At 44.0% G+C, this 26,897-nt stretch overlaps 1 protein-coding gene across 1 annotated transcript in view; it reads right to left on the bottom strand.

Moving 5' to 3' along the window:
- Positions 1-5,629: 5,629 nt before the first annotated feature.
- The window catches only part of COPRS (coordinator of PRMT5 and differentiation stimulator), a 215,059-nt gene continuing 193,791 nt past the window's right edge, over positions 5,630-26,897 (bottom strand). Inside the window, exon 5 of the mRNA XM_067547398.1 lies at positions 5,630-5,788. Coding sequence (XP_067403499.1) covers positions 5,729-5,788 — 60 coding nt within the window. The 3' untranslated portion in view covers positions 5,630-5,728. The remainder of the gene's footprint in view (positions 5,789-26,897) is intronic.

The following is a 26,897-nucleotide window of genomic DNA, read 5'->3' as shown; positions in this document are numbered from 1 at the left end:
GACATTAAATATGTGAATAACTCATTGGAAGATCTGGGCCCAAAATTCTTAGTACTGGATAATGTTAGTGATTTAATAAACTACTTAACATTAGTTAATTAACATTAATGTTACTAAACTTTAGTAATATCCATTCCAGATAAACTAATGATGTTAGAAGTAATTTGATAAGAAAAGTGTTCACTTAAAATCTCAGATCAGACTCCTGTTGAATCTTGTGTATTTTATCGGAGCGTGTCAATAAAAGGATGTCTCGTAAATCCTTTTGGGATTGGGTACCTGGGAGTCTTACATGACCCATTGGATCAGATTAATGGCCCTGGTTCAGCAAGGCACTTAACATGTTTAACTTTAAAGCATATGACTAATCACATCTCTCTTCAGCAAATTAATTAAGCACGTGCTTACCTTTAAGCACATAAATACTCCTGGGCTTAAGTGCTTTCCCATATCAGCGCCTGGGAATTCTAAAAGGTACTGGTGTGTGTGATTAAACTGGTGAATCTGAAGGTGGTTTTGAGCTGGGATAGTTAAAGGAATCTGAGGGAATAAGGCCCCCAAATCGCATTAAATATCAATGGTACGGCAGTGCCAGTTTTTTTTGCTCAAAAATCCATATGTTGTAAATGGAACAATGTGTTCCTTGACATTATTAATAATTCCTTATTTAATTCAAAGGGAAATCATTTTAAATGCAGTTTGCTTGGCACTCTTTTCCCCGATCTTTGTTTGCTATTTTTGCCTTTCTCGGCACTTTGGCCAATGCGTATCATAGAATCATAGGGCTGGAAGGGACCTCGAGAGGTCATCTAGTCCAGTCCCCTGCACTTATGGCAGGACTAAGTAATATCTAGACCATCCCTGCCAGGTGTTTGTATCACTGAAGCCCGTTCCACTGCTGTTGACAGTTGCATTGTCAGGTTCTTAGTCCTGCAGTGGTTGAGTGTTTCAACCCATGTTTGAAGTGAAGCACATGCTTGTGTCTTGTTGAATCTGGGCCTTACACATTTCAGGTGAATATTTATTGGTTTAAAAATAACTGTTTTCCATTAAAATTTTAAGTCGACACATCCTATTACCACAGTGATTGGATCTCACTATGGTAAGCACAATACACATGCCTAAGCAGCTGTTTATGATATTAAATTGGGTGTCTTTAAATCAAATAAATATTAAATAAATGCCTGATGTCTCCTAAATGCACCAGGGACTCTGTGTGCCATATTCTGATCTCAGTGATACCTGTACATGGCCAGGCTGATTTTGGTGGAGTTGCTCTGGCCTAAAACAAGTACAGCGGAGGTCAGAATCTGGCCTACCCTCAGGTTGTTTGATCTTACTCTAACTTCCCTTGTTACATCTAGTTTGGTAGTGTCTTCTGTATCAAGGCTTCCTTGATCAAATCATTGGGCCAGATCACCCTTCACTTGGTATAACCCAAGAAGAGCCCCTTGTGGAGTTTCTCCCTGATTAATTGGTCAGGCGTTTCAAGGGCTGGTGCCAATCCCTGCAGATCCCAAGGGAACTACATAACCCTACAGTCATCTCCGCAGAGGTCCTGTGCCTTCATGCCAGTGATGCATTCCCAGCACTTCCCCTTCTGTTCTCTTCTCCCCAAGCAGTTTACTATCCCAACTCTCATGACAGCAGTTTCTTACTTGGTTTGTTGATTTATCTATGTCAAAGGTTAAGGGCTTAGTTTAGTTTTGTGATGCTGCTGGTGGAGTGTGTCTGGGATTGTGCCGTGGAACAGCAAAGCCAATACTTTGATTGTTTTAAAAAGTCTTTTGCAGCCACACACCATTGGCCAGTTTTGTTCCACTCACGGAGGGAGCAACACAGCAGCCTCCGGAAAGGCTTTTCTTGGTTTATTATGGTGACTAATTGTTTTATTTAATGTAATTTGAGTCACGTAGGTACCGTAGGCTCCTTGCTCTGTCCTTCTGGTGTCTGAATCCCCTGCATATAAATACGAGTGAGGTCATCACAATAGGGTAAAAGAGTTACTATTTGAACTACCGGCTCCTGCATTGTCAGGTGGTTGCTTTTTCTAAGTAGACTCCCTGGAAAATCAGTGTCGTATGTTTGATTATGCAAACCTGACAGGTTTCAGAGACACTGTCAAGGTTAACAGGCCCCAAATGGACCCTCCCCTCAAAATAATTTCGGCTTTCCCAGTCTTCTGATGCTGGAGGGTCTCCCAAATTGTATTTTACTTGGTTTGATGTCCTCAGAGGCTGTAAATGCCCCTAACTTGCCCTGGGGGCTGGGTGTTTTTCCAGTCATACACTGATACTGTCCCTCTTTCTTTCTGCACATACTCTCTGCTCTTTTGAGTACTCCCATGTAACACACACACCCTTTAAAGAGTTGTGTCTTTCAAAGAAATCCGTGCATCTGTTCGTACAGTAAACTGGGCTTTCTGCAGCTGAGGTAGATAGGCATAGCAAGGGGCAGTTAAAATCTTCCTGCAGTAGGGGAGATGGCCACTCTGCTGCATGAAATATGTGGCTTCCTATACCTTTGTAACTTGCATGTGTTGTTTTATCTGGATAGTGACCACGATAAGAGCTTGATCCTGGAAAAACCTAAAGAATAAAGAAAGGGTTGGTTTAATATTCATGCTGCTCAGATGATCTCAGTGGTAGCAGTGAAAGGGTGGAGTCTGACCTTGCATTCCTCCCACTGGCTTTGCTCACATGAATGGTTTGGGCAGAGCAACAGGAGGCGGCAGCTAGCACACCCGCTGGCCCAAACCAAAATGGTTGGGTCTAATTTCAGACCTGTCATTAACCCTGCCTGGCAGTCTCTTTTTAAACAGTTGCCTTTTGGTGTGGCTAGTAACTTCCATTACTCTCTAAGCTAGTAACCTCTTGATGGCTGTCTGTATTATCCTGCACATCTGGTACAGCTGCATATTGCCTTAGTCACTGCATGAGGCATGGCTGACATAGCATAGGTCATGCAGTTATATGCATTTCTTTGTATTCGGAGGTCACTGATTTAATATTTCCTTGGAGATCTGTAGTATCATTTTAAGATGATGATCGGCCTCAATCATAATTTCAAGAACAAATCTGAGACAAGGCTCTATTCATAAAGATAGTATGTTCTTCCAGGGACGAAATACCATAAATAATTGATTTTTGGATGCATGCTTTGCTAGCATCTCTCAAAAGATGTTAATAAATTCCAAGGCCACATCTTCAAGTGTCAGACATTTTCTTGATGTTCTGGCCATTGGCTCGTTTCAATATAATTGGATTCAGCTTTAAGAAATGTAACATGTTTTTCGATTTCTCAGGCTATTAACATATTTTCAACTGCTCTAAAGCCAGTTCTTGGTCTAGTTTAAAATAGAGGATCCGATTCTGCTGCCATTCAAATCAGCGGTAAAGCTTGCACTGGCTGCTGTAGGAGAAGGGGTAGCAGTTTAAAGGGCCAGTTCCTCAGCTGGTATGAACTGGTGTTGTTCCATGGGCTATGCCAAGTGATGCCCGCTGGAGGAGCTGGGCCTTTATTTTGGGCTTTGAAACACTTTTTGCATTTGAAAGGAAACTGTCAAGACCAAAGTCGCGCTTAAAAAACCCCCAACTTTTGTCTGTTGTTAACGACTCTTTCGGATGATTACAGCTGAAAGAATTTTTAAAACCTAATTTGCTTCTCATGCTTGATGATGGGTTGTTTGTTTTTTTTTGGTCTTGTCTAGTTTTTACATTTTGCTAAGCGTAGGCCCAGCGCCAACAAAGCACATAAACTTAGCTTTAAATACACAACTTGTCCCTCGGGTATCAGTGAGTTTTAAGCGTGTGCTTGAGTGCTCTGCTGAATGACAATCAGATTGCTCACCTGCTTATAGCTAAGCTCAGGCTTAAATGCTTTGGTTGACATGGGGCCTTGGATGGTGAAACTAGAGGGCTGGGTTTGCTTTCCATGTCTGGTGCGCTTCACACGGTGCAGCTCTGTCTGGACTTGCAATGCCAAGGAGGAATGTTCAGTCCAAAACCTCTGAGACTGAGAGCTTCTTGGAGCAGGAACTGTCCTTCCTGAGTGTTTGGGATGAATTAATCACCTGCCAGATGCTACTGTAAATAAATAATAAACTGCGAGTGAAGTCGTGGGTCCACTGACATTGGTGGCTCCAGGATTTCACCTGGTGATTTCTACTTTTCTGTTAAACTTCCTTTCTTTATTTTATTGTTACCCTGTTTCTCTGCTTCATCTGTCTGTTGTGTCCTGTCTAATGTCTAGATCAATGGCTCCCTGGGCTACAGACTGCCTTCTATGTTTCTTGTCTGTACAGCGCCTAGCGCAACAAGGACTTGATCTGGGACTGGGGCTCTTAGGTGCTCCCAGAATAATAAAAAGGTTGCTTATTTTAATCAATAAAGAAAACCCCATTCCAACCTTTGAAAATAATAAGAGCAATTTTATGATCTGGGTCCTCAGACTACTTGATGTTCATTATAAAAGAGCAGATTTCTTCAATGAATGCGCCGGCCAGCCATGCTCCTTCCAAAGTGGGGGTTCTGCTGCTCTTACGCTGGTTTGCTTTGCACAAGGGCTGGCTGTAGTGCTTCCATTAGGACACCAGTGTCATCATGTAGCTATCACTTTTTTTTTTAACTGCTGTCATAATTTTAAAAAGATGCAAATAAGCTCTTTGGCTCAAAATAATGGCTGGTGTCTTCTTAGCAAATGAGGACCAAGAGCTCTCTTTCATTTGTATCTCAGACCCTGGAAAAAAATCTCAATAAAATAAAATGGTCTGTGTAAATAATAATGAGGTCTTATAGACCTTTCTGAACTCTGATTGCCTGCAAATGCAGAATATAGTCTCCCACTAGAGGACATGGGAGATATAAATCTAATATTATGCCTCATTGGCGTCTGTGTGTAAAATCTCGTCGTTTACATTCCGTGCAAAGCAGACTCACTAACCTACTGGCTGTATCCGTGGTGATGATATGTTTGGAGCTTCAACAACTCCAAAGTAGATGCAGAGAAAGCAACTGAATGTGCCAACTTAGCTTACTTTATTTTGGAGATGAATGTTAATACACCTGTTGGAAACTGAATCCAACACGGTGCTGGGCAACTAGGGGGCACAGCAAAAGGTTGTTCTGTTTACAATCAGAAGGCTGCTGGCTGTCGCTCAGCTGAGACTATCTGCATTTGAAGGGTTGTCCAGCCAATGACAGGCTTCCTACCAAGAAGTGAGCAGGAAAAGGTTTGCACCTTCTTCAGTTTATGAGGAAGGCTGGGACAATGGTTATGAAATTGGCCTGGGACTTAAGCACCCTGGGTTCAGTTCCCTACTCTGCACTAGACTTCCTGTGTGTCCTTGGGCAAGTCACTTAGTCTTTCTGTGCCTTTGTCTTATCCCTGAAAGAGGGATAAGTGCCCTACCACATAGGAGAGTTATGAGATTAAATCCATTACCTTCTAAGGTAGTGAGGTGTTAAGAAAATGGAGGTATGGGCCATGTAAGGATCTTGCATTTATTTGGGGAAGCGGCTCAATTCTTCTGCTGATTACACCCAGTAATGGTTTTAATTATTGGTGAATTTACAAAAAGTTGCTCCTCACTGAAAACTGCAGTCTTGACTTTGTTGTTGTCAAAGGCACCTAGCTCCCATAGACTTTCAGTAGGTGTTGGGTACCTCAGTCCTATACGACCCTTTAAAAATTACTTTGCTCGAAATCTCTTTGGGGAAGGGTCCATCTTTTAGCTCTGTGTTCGTGCATCACCTAGCCGCAGTGAGGTCCAGGTCCGTGACTGGGACTCCTAGAAAAAATCAGTAATAATCCCCATGTTATTAAATTATAATCAATAAAAATCCCAACCTTCAAGCCTCTATTAATAAATCAAAAGTAACTGATGCTGTTGGGAAGCTGCGTGTGGCTTCCTACCACTGACAGTTGATTGTTACGGCTGACCTTCCGTTAGCGTACAGCAGTTTGTCTCCTGATTACAGCATGAGTACTATATTAACACATGCAGTACTAACCTGTGGCATGACTTTGTCCATATCGGTCACTCTGAGCTGGAGAAAAGCCTCTTCCTCCAGCCAAAATGCCAGCCCTCATCTTATTTCCTATTCCTTGTGGGTTCTTAATACAGAATCTGATGCGTTTGCTGCCCCGTTGTTTAGGGTAAAAGCTATCTGGCAGGGTTTGCTCGGTGACATTTCGATTGGCTTAAAGGGGGGCAAGTGACAAAAAGTCTGTGTTGTTACACTGCAGTGTATAACCACATCGGTACAGTATTGAGTTTGAAAGGCAAAGCTTATGATGACAAAGCACCTCCAGCACGGCTGAGCTCTCTCTGAGCTGTTGCTGGTTGATATCCTGGGCGTGTGGGGGCGGGGAGGGCTGGGAAAACTGCGGAAGCTTTCCGTGTCAGTTTTACACAGTACAAGCATGCCAGAGTGAAGCAAGTCTGTCAACTCTCCTAGCTCACAGGGACCTGGAGGGCACTGAGAGGCAGCAAGAAAAATGAGGGACTTTCAGGGGCAGCTGTGTTTTACTAACCCAGTCATAATGCCCCTAAAAATCCTTATTGTTCTTGCAATGTTCAACTAGACGCTCCAGCACTGGGAGGCCGTTACAAAGTAAGTATCAGTCCTGGGAGTGAAGAAATCTGGGCGTGTGGTTGTGTCCTCATTTTAAAGGGATACTGTCAATTAGGAACTTTATTATTATTTGAAAGACAGAGGGAAGCAGGGGGGGTCTGCAAAAGCAAATCTGGATAGGAGAGTTGTCATGAATTGTCTTTCAGAAAGTGTATTTTATACTGACATCCCAAACAATAACATGGCGCTGACAGCATAAGAACCTGGAAGTGAAACTAATGAGAAACAAAATTGAAACTCACTAATCTATTTTTTCCCCTTGATTAATTGGAGTGACACATAAGCAAATAGCATAAAGGGTTAACAATACAGTTAAAAAAAATCAGATTTCCAAAAAAAAACTTTCATTGATGTTGTTGTTAACAGTAATAAACCCAGGTGTGGGGAAAACATCTCCAAATCTACAAAGACTTACATACATGCTTAAGTTTATACGCTGTAAGGTCTCCCATTCACAGCACATGAAGTTAAGCATGTGTGTAAACCTTTGCAGGATCAGTGCCGTAAGGACTGGATCTTCAACTGGGATAAATTGGGTATATCTCCACTGACTGGAACAGAACTTTGCTGTTTAACACCAGCCAAAGACCTGGACCTTAAAAATTTACAGGTTTTAAAATTCAGATAAACAGTGTAATGGCAGATTTAAATGCCCAACCCTGCAAATACTTATGCTTGTGTCCTTTTATGGAATTTCAAATGAATGTGCTCCCCAAATAGATGTAGATTATCAGCATTTAAAACAGTATCTCTAGTATCCGTCAAACAGATGTGTGTTTTCACAAGTGAATGCGGCCTTCTGATGGCTCTTTTTTTCTTAGTGTCTTTTCCCCCCCTGTTTATTTAAATTATAAAAATTTCAGTGATTCCCTTCAAACTTAAGCAAATTCAGAATGACTCTTACAAGAAAGCAGACTGAACAAATGCTTCCCAGTAGCCTGGAAGGACCATGCGCCCCAACCAAAAGGAATCCTCCAACGGTCTTTCTTTAGGGATGACGTGCTCCTGCCCTTCCTCCTAACACATGGGACTGAACAGCAGTCTGCCAACCATGTTGAAATGAAACCAGCTGGCAGCGAAGCCTGGTCAGGAAAAGTGGAGGAGAAGGAAACCTTCTTCAAGATGAAATAATAATTGGAAGTAGAAGTGCTAGGTGCAAATTTGTGAGGAAATCTGAAGGAAGGCCCAGATTCGGCAAGGTACTTAAGCCCAGGCCTAACTTTAGGCACACGAAGAGTCCCACTGAAGTCAATGGGACAGAGTTCGACTTTACAGGAAGGAATGATTTCTAGCATGTGCTTTATAAACGGCTCTCCTCTTGCACAGGTCCATGAAATCTAATCTCTTTTATCCCCTTTAATGACCCACAGGGCTCCAGGGGAAGGTCACAGGAGTGGAGACTATATAGGACCTTTACTCTTCACCTGGCGTGAAGACAGCACAGCCTAGAACGGCTCTTTCCGCAAGGCAGCGCTTACCTGTTGCTGCTTCGAGTATAATTGAAGTTCAGTTCCAGCACTGAAGACACAAGCTACAGCATGTTGGAAATGAGTTGATACATGTAATGACGTTAATCCTGGGCCTTCCAGGTCAGGGCTAAGCCACAAGGCCAAGTTTGTGCAGCGGCTCCCCAAGCTGTACCCATCTGTGGGCAGAGGAACTCCGTCGAATATGAATTAAGTTGAGTTCCATGACGAGGCAGTTAAATACCTATCAGTGATTTCATAGGACTTGCGCCAACAGGTCCATGAAGTCCAGAATCTTGTCTCGGACAGTAGCCAATACCATACTATTCCGAGGAAGGTGGAAGAACCCTTCTAGTGGACAATTATGGAATTACCTGCCTATAAAGCATATTTCTTTCTAATCCCACACCGCCTCCGTTGGCCTACTCCTTGAGACAAGAAGTTTTATATTCCTTATATTTTTACCTTAACTGTGAATGTTTTCATCATGCACATAATTGTCTAATACTTTTCTGAATCCTGCTAAACGCTTGTCCTCAACAGCATTTTGTGGCAATGAGTTCCACCAGCTAATTATCTGTGGTAGATAAAAAAGTATTTTCTTTGCTCAGTCTTAAATGTGTTGTCTTTTGAATTCATGGAACAGGCTTTTGTTCTTGTGTTATGAGAGGGGATAAACAGGGGCATCTGATTTGCCTTCTCAGTACCATTCGCTGTTTAGTACACTTCCCTCCAGTCCCTCTTTAAACTGACCAGGCCCAACCTCTACAGTCTCTTCATGTAGAAATCTTTCCAGGCCTTTGCTCGTTTTTGTCTCCCTTCTGGGCGCGCCTCTATTTCTGCTGCATTCTTTTTGAGATCAGAAAAGAATGCAATATTGCAGGTGAGCATTTCTCATCGATTTATAAAATAGCACGATGATATCTCTATATTATTATCCATTCCATTCCTTATGCATTCTAATGCTTTACTTGCATTTTTGTCCACTTCTGTGCAATGAGTAGAGGTTTTCACTGAGTTCTACAGTGATGCCCAGGGCCTTTTGCCTGAGTGATTCCATTTAACCTTTTTGAAAGTCCAAATCATTTACGTCAGCTAGTTCTTCTTTAGTCACTAGGAGCCTATGCCATGCTCTAGCACAGGGGTGGCCAAACCGTGGCTCGTGCAACTCTTTTACAGTTAAAGTGTGGCTCACTTTAACTGCACCCTGCGCCCTCCCCATTCTCCGCCTACCAGACGAGGGTGGGAAGCTTGGAACTTTTGCCTTACAGCAAGGTGGTGAGGCTAGAAGATTCTGCCCAGCACGGAGGGGCATCTCAGAGGGTCAGTAACTTTGGTCAGCCCTGCTCTAGTAGATTAGAGATACACGGTTTTCCTCTACATGGCTTGTCCCTATTATTTCATGTTCAATAAGGTATTTAATAATTCTACTTTTACATATCATTTTAATCAGTTTACCTGATTCTGAGTAAGATTTACTGCTCTTTTCCAGAGGGGTAGCCATGTTAGTCTGTTTTTAGCAAAACAACAAGAGTCCTGTGGCACCTTAAAGACTAACAAATTTATTTGGGCATAAACTTTCATGGGCAAAAACCCATTTCGTCAGATGCAGGTTTCTGCCCACGAAAACGTATGCCCAAATAAATTTACTGCTCTGTTATTCCAAAGAGCACCCCCGCACCTTTCTTAAAAATAAGCACATTGCTGCCTTCTAGTTGATTTTAATGAGACTGCATATTTTTCTTAACAATTCATCTCAGTAATTTCATTTTCATTTCTTCCAAATTATTATTTGTACCATAGTGGTGCCTCGAAGCCTCAACTGAAATGAGGGCTCCATTATGCTAGGTGCTGTACATACACCTGATAAAGGCTTGTCTACACATGGAAGTTATTCCAAAATAAGATGGTATGAATTTAAAGTGCTATAGCTATTATAGCATGTCCACCTGGGGAGTTATTCCGGAACAACAATAGCAGAATAGTTATCAGTCAATTTCCCTGTATAGAAAAGCCCTAAAAGACAATCCCTGCCCCCAAAAGAGCTCTCTATCTAAATAGATAAGATGGACAAAGGAAAAGAGAAAGGAAGGCTAATTATCCCCATTTTTGACACTGGGAACTGAAGTATAAGGTCACCCAGGAAGTCTGTGGTGGAGTGAAGAATTCACCCCAGAACTCGAGCCCCAAAGCGTTAATCAAAAAATCATCCTTCCTCTCTGCTGCCTGATCCTGGGGACTTGTTGCGCTTGTAGTTAGCAGTTTGATTCAGTGCTTCCTGTTTTGACACCTCCAATATCTGACAATACCTCATCGTAGGAATCCTAGACTCAGAATGCTCTGGATTTACAAGCATTTCCTCATCTACCAACTGGAAATGTCTTTCCCTGGGCCTGAGGTAAGAAGGAAGGGGCTGCCTGTTTTCCTTGGCACAGCCTGTGGATATGATTAGCTTTATCTTTCTGCTTTGATTCTTATGTCTAAGGCAGACTAGAGAGCATTACCTCACCAATAAATAGGCTGGAGACCGAAAAGCTTCTACTGCGGGATATTGTTAGTGCTGAAAACAGGAAAGGCCGGTCATGGTGAGACACATGGACTTTTTTTCAAATTTATTGTTTTGAGCTACTGTTTTTATCACTATTGTTTTGAAACATTTTAACTCTAAAGGGGAATATTTGTATTTCAAAATAAATCTTTTGTAATATTTGAATGATTCTCCCCCAGCCTCGCCCTTCCAATGAGAAAACATTCATGGTTCTTAAGGCCAGGGACCATTCTGATCATCTAATCCAACCTTCTTCACCACACAAGCGTAGATTGCACACAGTGGGTGTGTCTACACTGCGATGAAAAACCTGCGGGGGGCCCATGCCCGCTGTCTTGGGTTCGGGCTGCAGGGCTGTTTCGTTGCAGGGTAGCTTCTGGACTTGATTGGAGCCTGGGTTCTAGGACTCTGCACGGTGGGAGGGTCCCAGAGCTTGGGCTGCAGCCTGAGCCTGGAAGTCTACTCAGATAAGAACTAGCCTCGCCGCCTGGGCCCCGCAAGCTCAGGTTGGATGGCACGGCCAGCTGCAGTTGTCTAGTTGGACTGTAGACATTCCCAGTGATCGTTGCCTCTGACCGTGCAACTTGCGCTTGAACTAAACAGCGCGTGTCTTTCAGAAAGACCTCCCGTCTTGGTACAAAGACCTTGGCCATCCGTTCCAATGGTTAGTTACCTTCTCTGTTAAAAATGTCCATCTTATTTCTTCTTTTACTGCAGACTTCAACATCCACCCATTGGCTTCTGTAACGTCTTTGTCTGCTGCCAGAAAGTTCCCCTATTGTCAAATAGTTTCTCCCTCCATAGGTAATTATAGTCCGATCAAGTCACCCCCTGTCGGTAATGGATACTGAGGAGGCTGGATAAAGGCTGTACAGGGCCTACTCATCTCCGAAACCTTTCTCAGTTCCAGTCAGTCGTGCCGCACATGCCAGCTACGTAAGTTATGTGACATCCTTCCTCCAGGGTAGGGGGTCAGGGCCTGGTAGGTTCATAGTGGATCTTCCTTCTTGAGTGGTGGGTTGGCAGCAATTAGCAGTGTTCCACATGCCCTGCTGCTCCGAGTCCGACTGCTGTGGTATATGGGCCCCCTGTGCATGGAGGGCCCGGACCCCTATAAGTCTCCTTGAAGGCCATGGCCTAAATTGTCAAGTGGCGAAAGGTTTTGGGTGCCTCAGTTTCTCAGTGCCCAACTTAAGATGCCTTAAAAGGGCTTGATTTTCTGAGGCACTTTCTGAAAACCAGGCTCGTTTAAGGTATTTCAAGCTGGGCACACAAAATGGCTGGTCACTTTTGAAAATGTAGACCAGTGTTTATGTTGGAAACAGCTTCCTGAGGGGCCGGTCGGAGCCTGTGGAATGAACCATCACCAACCTCCTCCCCTCCTCTTCTGAAGGCAAGGCATGCTTCTTCGACCTGCCTGCTCTCACACACCCACAGCAGCATGGGTAGCGTACAAACAAACCAGACACCATAAAAACCCTACCAAAACAAACCACTGCACTGCGCACACAATTTCCCCCCTCCTCTCCCTCAGGAGAGGAAGAGAGAGACCAAACCAGGCCTGACAGATGGTAGTCACATCACTTAGTACCTTACTGGAAGGTGCTCAGATGCTACATGGATGTGTGGATTAAGAACCTATCAATTCTAGTACAGAGTTGACTCACGAGAGCAAAGGTTTCAGGATGAGACCTCTACTGCAGAGCACTTAGAGCAATGTGTTTCAAGCACAACTTGAAACCTTGCTTGTGGAGGCACCTGCTGAACTGCTTTGTAATAGCATCAACTGCCGCTCGTTCACAGCTCTCTTGTGTGGTATTTTAAGGTGGTGCATCTAATCAGATAGGAGTTGTATGCGAGCCACATGACGTGAATTAAACCAGTGGCAGCAGGAAATACCCGAATTTCACAGCCAAAGCTTCTGATTCTGTGAATGGAACCCTTTGGTTGGCTGCAGGAACTCCTGGTAAATAGCTGTTCAGCAGAGGAAATATGGTTATTAAGGAGAACTTAATTTTATTAGCAGTTTCAACTCTTCTTTCTGGGGGAGATGGAAGAAATCCCAGTTGCCCAAGTCTCCCTTTAGCAGATTGTTGCTGGGATTTGTTTCTTTTTTCTACATCGGATCAGAGTGGGTGGCATTAAAACAGAGAATGTTTACAATGGGAGAAAATTTGCAATAGGTGCTAGAAGGCGAGATGGAAACCTATCAGTAGGAGGACAGAGAAGACTAAGCCAAGATTTTCAAGCATGATTAGTGATTTGGGATGCTTCCATTATTGGGCGCCCGAACTTGAGTCACCTTAGAGGACAGCTGTTCAGCACTTTTTAAAAAAAATCAGCCCCCTTTCAGGCTCTTAAGTGAGGCATCACAAATCCCTCGTAGCTTTAGAAAATTGTGGCCCTTACTATTGTAGGTATACTTGGTCGTGCTCCAGCACAGGGGACTGGACAAAGTGATTGCTTGAGGTCCCTTCCAGCTCTACATTTCTGTGATTATCACTTTCCCCTGAATTCTTGAAATTCCCATTTCACTGTGTCTGGAGACATTTTCCCAACCTGAATGCCAGGCAGGGATAAATTCCCAGGTAAGGCCAATGTCACAGAGTTCCCAGGTCACAGAGTTTGATGGCTGAATTATCAGCTACTTTAAGAAAAAAAAAATCAACCAAGTATACCATGTCCCCTGAATATTAAGACTAACAGCGGAAGGGGTATGACATCCCAAGGTAACCAGTGCAGTCTGTGGTAGTGGATTAAAGGCTGGATTCTGCTTGTAAATTCACCGGTGACTATTTGTCAGCATCTCCCTCTGCGTGTGAGTTATGGAGGCTGCAGGTAGCCTTCAAGAGGAGCCTCCCCATCTTTCAAAGCATTTCCCACTAATAATTGCCTCTGTTCTCTGCCCAGCCTCCCCAGTACACAAGCATGAGTGGCATCCGTGCGTACCCATGGTGTGTTAATGTATAAAGAATGGAAGACTGGAGATGCAGGGCAGTAGCATTCCTGCTTATAAATAAGGGTGCTGGAGAGCCTAAGGAATGGGTGTAAAAGGCTTTTATTTGCCTGCAGTGAGGGGAAACCAACAGCGTTTCCGCTGCTTTCACCCATCTCCTCAAGACATTCATTCATATTGCTGTAGAAGGAGACTCTGTGAAATGAGCGAGCTTTCTGCACTAGCTGGATCAATGGTTTATTTAAGTCTCTGGGTAGTTTTTTTCCCCCCCCTTTTAACCTATTACTTGAATTCAGCCTCTTTTTAAGTGCAAATGAAGGACAGAGTCATCAGTGATTGTTTGTTTTCTGTTGACTGTGTTCTATAAATGTACTTTTAGAATATGATTAATTTAACTTCTTCTGTCGCACTCGATGCTTCATGCTGCTATTGTACCTGCCACCCAAGCATCTCAAGGAGCCTTACATACATTAACAGGAGAAGCTTCACCTCTGGTGTAGCGGCTTTGCAGCCAGTGACATCCTCACATGGGTGATCTGGAACCCAACCATACCCCACATGGCCATCGATCCACATCCTCGCCGCATATATTAACTTGCGTGAGACCTGAGGTCCCTGCGTCTCTATGTGGGCTTTGACTGTCATAGTGACTGGCTTATGGCGGGTTGTATCTACTCTAGGTTGTCTGGGCTGGGGAATGTTGTCCATGCTAGTTCTAGTTTTTGTGGCCTTCAGGAATAAGAACTTGTAATTCAAGCCGCCAGGGGATTCGTGGCATATTTGACTTCAACAAAAAGGAAAAACAAATAAACCATTTCTTGCCAGCTCTTTTCAAATGTGATTTCTATTGTAAACTTCAAGACTAAGTCAAACTATACTTCATGGTCTCTTCAGTAAGGGCCAAATCCTGTGAGGCGCTGAGTACCCTCCATTCCCAGGTTCGTGCCCCTGATGATCACTGTCCCTTGGTCCTCAACTATTTTAATCACCACTGCAATACACACAAATAGATCCCATTGCTGTCAATGGCATTTTCCTCCCACCCATATGGTTTGAAATTGAAACAATTGAAAGATATTGTTTCTCAGTTAATGTCATTCTGTTAATACTTGGAAGTGCAGACACTTGATCTCCATAGGCTTACCTCTCCTCTGTCATGGAGCATAGGCTTTGCACAGCAAGTATGATACTAACAGTGCCGTCAAGCAAAATATCAGCACATATTGCAACAGCTATTGTGACATGACTATTTCAGTCCTCTCATGTCCATAGGCTGATGGCCAAAAACTGTCCTATGTATTGTAGGTTTGGAGATCTGCCATCGTACCCTGATGTATTTTTAATCTATTTTGCTTTCCGTTTCATTGTGCAGTTATCCAAATGTCTCCTGCATGCTTGGAATTAATTGGAGTAACTCAGTCTAGCAGGGACAACTCAAGGCAAAGCCTATTGTTTTGCTGTTGGTGGTGCATGCTGTACACTATTGCTCTTCAATATGAGGAGGTGGGACATCAAAAGCATAGCATGAGGATGCCGTTATGAGCCACTAAACTCTTTTGCTAAGCAATGATCTGAATTTGATCCTGTCCACATAAGCAGTTCCTTCAAAGCTTCTCAGTTTTCCTGGATCTAGACTTGAACATTTTTCATGTCCAAAGTATAAAGTCTTATACAAAGAGCAATTTGCTTTCAAGCCACTCTTGTTCCTGATCGTGCAGTATTTTTTTGCTTTGCTGCAGGGATGGGTTGCCATCTGACAAGCAGAATGGCATGGATGCATGAGCAAACCCTATTCCTAGGAGTGTGTTGAGCCACTTATATGACCACAGCAGCAATACAGCAAACTTTGCTTCGTGTTCTGTAGGTACCCAATGAGAGGCCAAAAAGAAAAGGCCACAACTGGTAGGGAACACTTGGGTTTCTGAGCGGGTTTACACACACACGTAGGATTAAAAACTACGAACTCTACAACTAACCCCAGTAGTCACTGTTTAAAAATATCAGCATTTGTCAACCTGTACCAGTTATAGTCCATTCCAACTACGGTGTAAAAACTGTGGTTTCTCATATTCTATTGTATAGTAACTGCTGGCAATGACCGGCCATCACTGTTGTTGTGGGCAGTTAAGCTAGTTGCTGTGTTTCACCCCAGAAGTGGCTGGATTTCCGTAATGAATTGCAATTCAACAATGAATGTATTACCAATATAAATTGATGCAAACAGGGTTTTGGATCATCTCGTATGAAAAGCATTGGAGAAATGCCACTTACAGGACAAATTAAAATTGACCTCAATTAGCTAAGAATCGGGATGGATTTCAGTGTTAAGAAGACCAAAACGATAACACCTAGCAGCTTTAGCTGATTTGAAATTGCAGATCTAGGAATAAATGCATGAAAGGCCCCGAATAATTACACTCTGTCAAACTGCAAGCCTGAAAACCAGCAGAGAGAAATGTTTGTTTGTTTTACATTTATATTTAAATGCCCCCAAATTCTGCAGGAGAATTTTCTGCTTTTCCAGAGGTTTGCTTTTATTTCAAATGTGGAGCCACTGATGGACCAATCAGATTTAGCTTTGACGCCTGGGAAAAACGAGGTAGCAATCGACGGTGTCCCTCTCAAGAGCTGTTGCTGCATCATGAAGCTGAAGGCCTGGCGCAGGCTGTACATTAATGATGCCCTGTTTTCTTTACTTACCACTGTTATGGTTTTGTCTCTGCTTTGCAAGCGTTTTATTTTTATCAGGGTTTGGAAAGGAATGTGTGCGCCTCTGAGAGCGAGCGAGGGGCTGTTCACGTCTTTGCTGTGCAAATAACATCTTGGCATGAAACCCGCAGTGGTTTGAATTCTGTAGTTAAAGGCTGGCTATTGAAACGTTTTTAACTTTGGGTTCTTTAAATAAGCAACTCCAAAACAAGGAAGCAGTCTGACAAAATTAGCAGCTCCAAAGTGCTACCGAAATCCTCTAGGGGTCACTTGTTTATTGAAGGGGGTTTTAAAGGACTTGTTTCAAAAAAAATTATTTTATTAGTAGCTGTACATGTCAACACACTAGTTTCTCAATACATTTAGGGGTCCAGATGAGCTGACGTTTTAGGTGTTGGCAGATGTGTTACAATAGTTTATTCCATTGGTATTTCCCTTCTTTTAAATATGATCCAATCCCTGATGACTCACTGGATGTGTTAAAGTTTCCTTTGGAGACCATGGAAGCAATGCAGCGACTGGAGTGCAGAATGCCTGTGACTCAGCTCTCTGCAAGGTGAAGGGAGGATGTTGGAATTACTCACTGGGGCAGCAGGAATGAGCTGAGTCTGCTGGTTCTCAGCAGTAAGAGTCTGACCTTATTTTAGCAGTTGAATCGGAAGTCGCAATACGGGCATCTCTTTCTTTATTTCCATTTATAAAGTTTAAACTTGCATCCATGTCTTCAGCCCCGTTTCAGGCAGCTAGTGAAGCCTTTCAAATTTCTATTGAAAACCACCTAAATACCTTGGAGACTCTGGGCCTGAGTGCTCTCAACTCCCACTGAAGCCAAAGGACACTCAGGGTAGTCAGCGGCCTTCAGGAGGTGCTCATCAGCTTGCCGAACAAGTGCATAAGAACTTCAAGGCACTTAGCTTATTTTTGTAAGTACTTTTCTTCTAATGCCATTGTGCTTTAGTGGTCAAGCTGGTCTGTTCTGTTACATGATACTAATGTAAGAGTCCCACCATTGTTTGACCTTTAAGAACTCAAGCGCCAAAGCACAAGCCTCTCGCACTTTAGCTAAAGTCCTAATTCTGGTGGCTAGTAGCAGTAGTAGGCTTTTATTCACTTTGGGGACTGGCCACTAGAGCTGGGACCTCCCACACTTAATCAGCCTGTTACGCCACCGGAACGCTGCCTGTCGAGTGTCCATGGCAGGAGGCATAGAACATTTGCCCTTGAACTGGAAGTTTGAATGTTGGGGGCTATTGGGAAAAGAATGGATCAGAGAAGGCCGGAATACCGAGATTTATAGCACCTCCTGCTGTCTGACTCCAAAGGCAGCAGATGCATGGATGATATTGTCATGGCGAGGGTTCCCTGAGAGCAGGTGAAATACGGCTGTTTTCCAGCGCCAGCACAGAAGCCTCTGCAGGTCTTGGTCTCAGCCTTGCAGCTGAAGAGCGTGTGTGGCAGAGGTCTCCTGTTACGAGAAATGAGATTTTAGTTTTTAATTGAAAAGCTAGAGATCAGCCCTATTATAAGTGCATTTTAGAGGGGCCATCTATCAACCACAGCTGGCACTGTTAAAGGCTGGGTTACCCGGAGTGCAGGCTGTGTCCTCAGCTTCATAATAGGACTCCGAGTGAGAGATCTGTTCATCTGCCAGCAGCAACGCATGTGCCTCCAGCCCTGGAACGACAATTACACTGCCACCTGGGACCATTCCTTTTAACTCCCCTCAGGTGACCAACGTGGCTGAGAACTTCTTCACTGGTAGGTACGTGGTTATAGACCAGGGGTAATCAACAGCAAACCACAGGCCAAATCCGGACCGCCAGGTGCTTTTGAATGGACCCTGAAGTCTTTATTTATTTATTATCGTTATCGTTGGGTTTTTATTATTATTTTCTCTGGAGTCTGGACTTTGACTATCCCTTGACCAAGAAATTTGGACCTTTCCAAAAAAATAATTGACTTACCCCTGTTAGAGACCATGCTTGAGACTCATGCGTCATCCGGTCTGGCTGGACTGAGCATGTTCCGTTAAAAACTTTTCCTTAATTGAGCATCCTCTAGAGGTGGACACGACTGATGCACCACAAGTCTGTGATTTAGAGAAGGTAAAAGACCCAGCTCTCTCTTCCTATGTAAATGGACCCTACCACCATTGTCTCTCAGCATGGCCATTAACGAGGGGGGGAAGCGCTATTATACTCACTTGACAGACAACTGAGGCACAAGGACATGAGGAGCCAGCTTTTTTTTAAAGGTCTGTAGATGCCTAAAAACGCAGCTAGGCACCGAGTGGGACTTTCACGAGTGCCTAGATGCCTAGTTCCCCCTCTGTTTCTTCTGTTCTCACGTTGGAAAAAATCCACACCTGCTTGCACTCAGGGGGCACTCACCATGGCGATATCACCCATGCCGCGGTTACTGCTGGGTTCAGACAGCCGGAGGTGCTATAAGACTCTGTGTTCCGTCCTTTTGCTCTCCATCCTTGCCTCCCAGTGCCCAATATTTTGAGTCCCCAGCCAGCAAGCTGAACATAAGGCCAACCTGCTCTCTGCTCTGCCAGTGAAGTGCTGTGTGACCTTGAGCATGTTACTTATCCCCTCTGGGCCTCTGCTTTCCCATCTGTAACGTGAGGAGAGCAGCCTTGCTCTACCTCACAGGGGTGTGGGGAAGATAACAGACTGAGGCACTCAGACACTGTGGCAGTGGGGGCAAGATAAATACCCTAGATAAATAATCTATCATTCGTAATAGGCAAAGTATCTGCAGGTGAAGGGGTTAATGTCTAAAAGAAAGTGGTCAAAAGCCCTGAGCTGGAACAGAAGAGCAAGCTCCCCTTCTCTGCTCCTCCAAAATACTTTGAAATCTTGAAATAACTGGGGGTGTAAGTTACCGTGCCCTCAGGCATCTCTGACCTGCATGGCCAGCTGGGCTGAGCACCTGCTGACCTTGGCAGCATTGCACGAGTCAGAGTTTTGCAATCTCTTTCTTGAACAGCCCCATCGCCGCCGGCAGGACAAAGCAGTCTTGTCTCCCAGGTGTCCGGGCCTTCTCTTCCTGCCTGGTTATTGCATCACTAACGTTTGGGGTTGGCATTGCAAGAAAAACCACAGCTCTGCATTAAAGGGAAAGTGTCCAGTTAAAAAACATCACAGGCTGCATCCCGCCTTGCAGGGCAAGGCAATGGAGGCGACCAAAACCAGAACAAATGCTAGCAAAAGCTGGTTTCTGCTGAACCTCGCTCTGTTCCTACTTTCTTGTGTAAAAGGGGAGTAACTCAAATGACTTCATCGCAGGGATTCCTAGTTAGCAGGGCTAGAACCTAGACCAGAATCAGGGCCAGTGAGGCTTGGTTTGTTTGTGTATTGAATAAAGAAAGCATTTCTATTCGTATCAGGTCAGGGTAACAATAACCCCGGGCCATTTCTCCAGTGTCCTGCATAGTCAATAGCTGGCATTTTCAAAGAGGAACCCCTAGCCTATTAAACTCTGTCTAACTCCCTTAGGCACCTCCTGTGGTTTGAGGCCAACATGACTTTGCAGTGCTCCTTTAACACTTTGGTCTATCGTTTCCCTTATGCTCTGAGCAATAAGGTGCTGTTGGCTGTTCTGTATTCATTCCCTGACCAGAATTGGTTCCCCTTGAAGACTCCCTTGCCCTAGAGGAACTGGGTGTTAATCTCTCTCCTGCAGCATATTGGAGTCAATTGGAGGCTTGAGAGACATCCTGATTCCCACCTTGCGCGTTAGCAGACCGGCCCAGTTTGGCTCACAGTATCACTGCTGCTGTCGGTGAAGTTATGCTGGTGTGACTGAGCACAGAGCTCAGATGTGTGATGTTTGCTTGTGGAAGGGACGGGACCAGCGGAGAACAGCAGCAAATTAGGCATTGACGTTCCTAAAGCCAGTATGGTGAGTAAAGATCTGTGATGCCAAACAGCTGTACTGTGTGCTAGCGGCTGGAGCAGGTAGCTGCTTTCTAATGGTATCGTTTGATATATACATTGTGCGCAAATGATCAAATCCATCTGCTGTGCTGGGGCAAGGGCTAGGATTGATGTCAGGGGCCTTTGTGCTGAGTTTACACTAGCATAGCTCAAATTGGAATCTGGCCATCAGGCTACTTGATCCAAGGAAAAAAGAATCTACAACTTTCCTTTACATCTTTAATGCCAGCACTGTCCAAAAAGGCTCTGCCCTCATGTTCTGTCTGCTGTGGCAGGGATCCATTGGGGAAGGCTGTTTTGGAAGCTCTTTGTGCAGAATTTTTCATTCACCATGCTAGGCAGAAAATCCATGGGGCTTTAATGTATGCAGAGTACAGAGCTTGCAATGTGGAAACACTAATCACTGAATGCAAGACCAGAGTAAAGCCAGGTGAACTGTACATGCAATCCTGTTGGCTTCCATGGAAGTCAATGGTATTTTGACCCCTGGGTCTGATTCATATCCCACTTGCACCATTTTTACATCTGTGTAACTCCATGGATTTTCGGTGGCGTTACCCCTGACTTACATCAGAGTAACTAGAGCAGAGTAAGACCCGTGGATTTTAGCAGGATTGGTCCCTAAGAAATAGAACTAGCAGTGCTTGGACACGATAAAAATTGAAAACCTAAGGAAGGGCTGTGTCTGTCTTGTGTGCATAGCCTGTCAGGTGAATATTAATGATTCAAAAGTCATAATAGAGTAAGTGCCTCTGGATTCTTGGCTGACTTTGGCAGCGGGCACTTTGAGAAGGATGAAACAATATTTTCATTGTGGAACGTTTTCCACCAGTAATATGATGTGCCCCATGGGAAACTGGTGATTGTCTTGAGGAACTGCTGGCGGTTAGGGATTTACACTGCTAAACAAAACACTCACCCTGACTACTTCATCAGTCAGAACCCAATATCTACAAGTGTCCAATGAAAGGGATCCACAGAGGCACCTGTGAGATGATTACTCCATGAATCTAGGATGAAACGCTGTAAATTTCATACTTTTTTTGTGCATATAAAATACCAAAACAATAAAAATTAGAAAAACAGCTGCACTGTGTCAGCAACTGAAAAATTGAGAATTCGATCACATTTGTTCAGAACCTCACGGCTTCCTGGCAATAGCAACAACGATTAGCTATAGCCTACTATATGTGGAAATTAATCAAGAAAAAGTGAATGATTATAAGGAATGAATAAAATACAGTCACCACGAGAGAGAAGGCTGGCTCCGGGAGCAGATCGCGAACTTCCACCATATTTTCCCATCTTGAAATATAAAGTTTGGTATTTCATTCGTGTGCGAGAGAGAGAGAGAGAACTCAGGAGTAACTCCAAGGAAGTTCAACAGGTGCAAAATGGGTGTTAGTCATAATAGAACTGAGCTGCATTTGTGTGTATGTGTTTATAGCCACTCAAGGAGGCAGGCACTGTACAAATACATGGTCTGAGACAATCCCTGCCCTGAAGAGAGCTTCTGATCTAAATAAACAAAGGGTGGGAAGCAAAACAGAGGCACAGAAAGCTGAGGTAACGGGCACCAGGTCACAGAGCAGCTCACGGGTAGAAACAGAACCAAGTGGGTTGAGACCCAGCCCTAGCTACTAGTCCACACAAGCCTTTTTTCCTTTTCACCCTCTTCTGAAGTGTGGACGGCGTGTGCCTGCAACCGAAAGCCCAACCAGACCAAGACATTCCTTGTGCAGCGACGCTTTCTGGTAACCAAACAAATGCTTTCCTGTGATCAATACCTGTGCGAGAGACGTGACTCCTTGTGTGGATAGCTCCTATTAAAGCCCAGAAATGAAAGTGTTTTCCAGTTTCCTGCTCACAAGCCCACCTCACAATTGTCCTTATTTAATGTTATGCCTGTTTTATGGTCCAGCCAAAACGTAACTCTTACCATTTCCCAGCACTGTACCATAAATGCCGATAGACCCCCCCCCCCCTTCTTGAGGTGAGTACCAGCCTTAAGCCATACTATGCTTTATGTGCCAGCGATGCCACTCACACAGTGCTCGCTACTGAAATATAATCAATACCACAATGAATGTAGACACAAAGAAGTACTTTAGTCATTGCAATGATCATGTAATGGCGAGCAGGCCATTGGCAAAAATTGGTTGTCTAAAATAGACATAAGTTTCTTCTTCAAGTTACCATCTGTATTACGGTACCTTAATCATCCGTTTTAATTCCCCCCCCCCATCCCCCTTTTTAATCTGCTTTGGGTGTGTTTGAAGGAATTAGTTGCCAGATAGTGGAACTAGTTCTGCTCAGACTCTCTTACACTAAGGTAACTTCACAGACATGATTAGAGTTGACTCTGGATTTTCACCAGCATCATGGAAGGCAGAATTGGGGCTATTGTGCATATAAATTCCTTTTAGCTTCAGATTGTTGTAGCCTCACTCGAAGAAAAAGAAAAACCAAAGTGAAATGCAGTTTATTTTGAATCAGTGAAAAATCCTAGCAACAGTTGAAAGTGAACTGGAATTTATAAATGCCTCTTTCAACCTTATCAGATTTACTACTGGATGCAGCTATGTTAGTTAATAACAACGTCCTTTAAACCAGATTGTGAAGATCCATTAGGAATAAATGCTTTAAAATGTATGCGCGGCTCTGACAGGTGATTTATCTAGGGCTCACACTGTTAAAACAATATACACAGCTTGAGCATATTTAGCGCAATTGAGCATGCTAGAAAGTGCTCTGTGATTAAACACCACTATGCATATATTTAGAAATGTGCCACTTACACAGTGCTTTCTTCTTGGATCTGATCACCTAGATTAGCTAGTTGTACCCCACGCTACGGTAGTCCAGCCCCACGGTTTTTCCGTGGCAGCTCAGTTCCTTGCCCACCTGCTGTGGGAAGAGGAGGCTGAAGGTCATTTCCGAATTCTGAGCTCCTGTGTGGTAAGCTACAAACCAAGCTCCTGGACAGCTGTGATACTTCCTTTTTTTTAAAAAAAGAGGTGTCTTCTGTATTGTTAATGAAAGGCAAAGCATGAGTCAGGGATTACACTGGGGCAGTGGGAGAGTGTGATAGATTCAGTCCCAGCTGGTGAATGAATGACGCAGCAGTTCTGGGCTGTCTGAGGAATTTATTCTGTGCTGCAAATTGGAAGCAACTTGCACGACACTAAAGCTGGGTCCCAGTTCCTCCTTCAGTGACTGCTCAGCCCTCCTCCCATATTTGATCGTTCCCCAACCTGTAAAAAGGCACAGACAGGCTGCTGCATGGATGCATAAGGCAGGGGTGTTGTTGCAGCTGGGAAACTACTGGGTAAAGTGTAGCTTAATTACCGCCCGAGGGGAAATTCCTTAGTACCTTTGAGGTATACATTTAATGCACCATACATGAATAGAGAGACAAGATGGGTGAGGTAATATCTTTTATTGGTCTAAATTCTGTTGGTGAAAGAGCCAAGCTGTCGAGCTAAACAGCCACATAGCTTGAAAGCTTGTTTTCTCTTTCACCAACAGAAGCTGGGCCAATAAAAGATATTACCCCTCACCCACTTTTTCTCTCCAATATCCTGGGACCAACACAGTTACACCAACGCAGATGAATAGACAGAGCTGTAATGCAGGATGATCCGCACTCAGCATGCCTTTGTTCCTACAATGTGCTCAACTTACAAATGCATCTTCTGTAATTTGTTCGTTAGATTATTTTCTGTCCCAGCTGAGATTGCATCGCTATGATTGCTTAATTATATGGGTCACAGCAGCATGGCTAGCTGGCAGCTACAGGTTCTTACAGCTTCACAAGTTAAAATGAGAAGCATATCCCAAAGAAAAAAGCCTGATTGCATGTTTATACCCTGTGACATCTTCGCTGAAGCATTTATAATTTTCAGACATGTGCAGAACAAAACACCTAAATCTCTAGGGAGCAGTGACAGATCACATGGAATGCAGGCTAGTGAATTGTTTGTCGGTACTTGAGATGGTTGGTTCAACTTGTCTATCCAAATGAAAACAGTCCAGCCTAATGCTGGCAGGACAATACTTGGCATCTCTCAGGAACCATCGCTCTTGGATATAATGTAATTTTCTGCTCCCCCTTCTCCCCAGGTAATCTTCTATCTTTCTCAGTTACTGCTATGGAGGAAATGAGCTATATATGGTGGTCAAGGGAAAAGGACTGGGAATGGACTACTGAATGGGAGAGAGGTCTATAGGAAAGAAAAACAGTTGGGATAGCCATGGGATAGCATGGAGAGACAGGGACAATGAAGTTGAGATTCGGGTCCCTAATTTATTCTCCTTGGGGGGATTAGGGAGAGAGAGCACGTGACTAAGGCATTTTTTACAAAGGGGACACCTAAAATAAAGGGTAAAGAAATGAAAATAAATCTATGTGGAGAGAAATCTGAAGGCAAAGGACTGACCTGAAAGGAAGGAAGTGAACACAGAGAAGGAACAAGGGAGAGCACGAAGAATGACAGGAAACATCTCTGAGGAGAGACATGGAGCGTGGAGTACGTTGGGGGAAAACACACGTGTGGGTGCGGGGGGCAGAGTATTGTGGAAAAACATAAGGAAAGGGAGACAATAAAAAATAGACACATGCAAAGGCCAGATCCCCAACGTGTAAATGGGCATAGCTCCATTGAAGTCAGTAGGTGAGATCCGTAGCTGTTGTAAATGGGCATGACTCCACTTGGGTCAGATCCCTACCTGGTGTAAATGGGTATAAGTGCAGTTAAGTCAGTGGAGTTACAGTGATTTGCACCAGGCGGGGGAGGTTTTTCAAATTGTGTTGAAAATAACAGGTCAGCCATTAGTGACCTGGTTTTCAAAAAAGCGGAGCGACTCCTGCACTTACTGACGTTCAAGGCATCTGCAGGTGCTTACAGCCTCTGCAAATCAGCCCAGCGCTCCAGTTATACACCTTGAGAAGAGCTGCCATTGTTTGCATTGCTAGCCACGCCTCGTCGCTCGTTCTCTCGCTCTCTTTCATGCTGAGAGCAAGGGCAGCAAGGAAGACCAAGCCAATCCATGGCCGTTTCAGCATCAAGTCCCGTGAAACTCACCCATTGGCGGCTTTCCAGACATCAGAGGTGCAGTTTGTTTTGCTTTCTCTAATGGCCTGGGAAGGTTCTTGATTTACATGGCGAAGTAAAACTTGAGTAGGGGAAAGAGGCATCCGTTCTGCTGGTTGAAGTGAAGCGTTTGGCTTTTTGGCATTGCTTGTTTGGCTTGGCTCTTAGCTTTCAGTCTCTTTGATTAGAGTAGGCAATAAAAATGCACTGAATACAAGAGGCTATATTAAAACAACATGGAGCGTGCAACACAAACCAAACAAAGCACGGGGTTTCCTTGTTCAGACTGCCATTGGTCATTAAGCTGTACTTATGTTTTGTGGAACCAGCACTGGAAGCTGTGGATGGACAATCTTGTGGCTAGGCCATAATCCTGAGAACCTCAACGCCTGAGTTCTGTTCTTGACGCCTTGCACTGACTTGCTGTGTGGCTCTTTAGGGCAAGAGAGGGCTGGATTTTGAGCGTGACGTGAGATTTCTTTCCAGCGTTGCGGAATGCCCACAGCTAGCTGCTGAGTCTTTCTTTCAATCTGACCTAACTGTAATAAAGACCTAAAAACTCTTTGTAGCGCCATTTCCCTATTTGGGCAGAATATAATACTGACCTAGCGCACATGAATGTAGTGAGGATTCATTCATTAACGCTTGCAGAGCGCTCTGAAATCTTCCAAGGGATAGTGCTATAGAAGCATAAAGCATTGCTGTTATTGCACCAACCTGCACGATATCTTCTGCAGACACTGTGACCTGGCTGCATATATGTAACTAGCTAGTTAATCGGTAAAGAGCTAGAAGTGGTGCACAAGAATGCATAGCATAGCTCCTGGACTAGAACCAAGACAACTTGGTGGTGATGCGTACCGCAAATGGCCTCCTCTATGCAGCTCTTTACAACAGATCCAGGGGACAATAGATGAAATAAGGATCCAATGGCAGAACTAACGCTACATTGCCCAGCCTCTTTTCTTTAATGTCAAAATCTTAGCTCCTCTCCCGGGTGTATGTTAGCGCATGCTAGCCTCTGCTCCAGGTTAAAGAGTGACACGTCGGAGGTAGGGGAGTTCAGAGCTTTGAGTTATTGTGACATCATTTTGTCCAACCTAATGGTGCTTCAAAGTAGTTCCGGCAGGTTTACAGCATAAATCAAAACCTGGCAAACATTTCCATGACAAATGCTCATGTGTCTCACATCTCAGAACGTGGCGATTTCTTAAATCAAGTTATTTTTATGGTTTCTATAGCACTGTAGGTGTACACAGCACTGTACAATAGGCAAACTGCCATAAAGATTTAAAGCTGAAAAGCAGGAGTATGTTCTTATCCTACAATACAGAGCAGTGGGTGGTTTTTAGAGTCGGAATAAATTGTGGCTCTCTCCCCTTTCTGCCTGCATTTTTTTGGCATGCATGCTGTCTGTCTAGTGTTCAGAGCCATTGACTACGTCATGCATGGGATGGGGAAGGAGCTCAGTAATGTATAGTAAAGGAGGACCAATAATGGAGATTCAGACTATAAAAGGACCACAGCTGGCATCTTTGTACTAGAC

Source organism: Emydura macquarii, unplaced genomic scaffold (assembly GCF_026122565.2).
Source record: "Emydura macquarii macquarii isolate MOO-44397 ecotype Brisbane River unplaced genomic scaffold, CSIRO-AGI_Emac_v2 contig_1230, whole genome shotgun sequence".
Lineage (NCBI taxonomy): Eukaryota > Metazoa > Chordata > Testudines > Chelidae > Emydura > Emydura macquarii.
The sequence above is the reverse complement of the archived record's forward strand: the minus strand, read 5'-3'. Positions and strand labels throughout refer to the sequence as shown.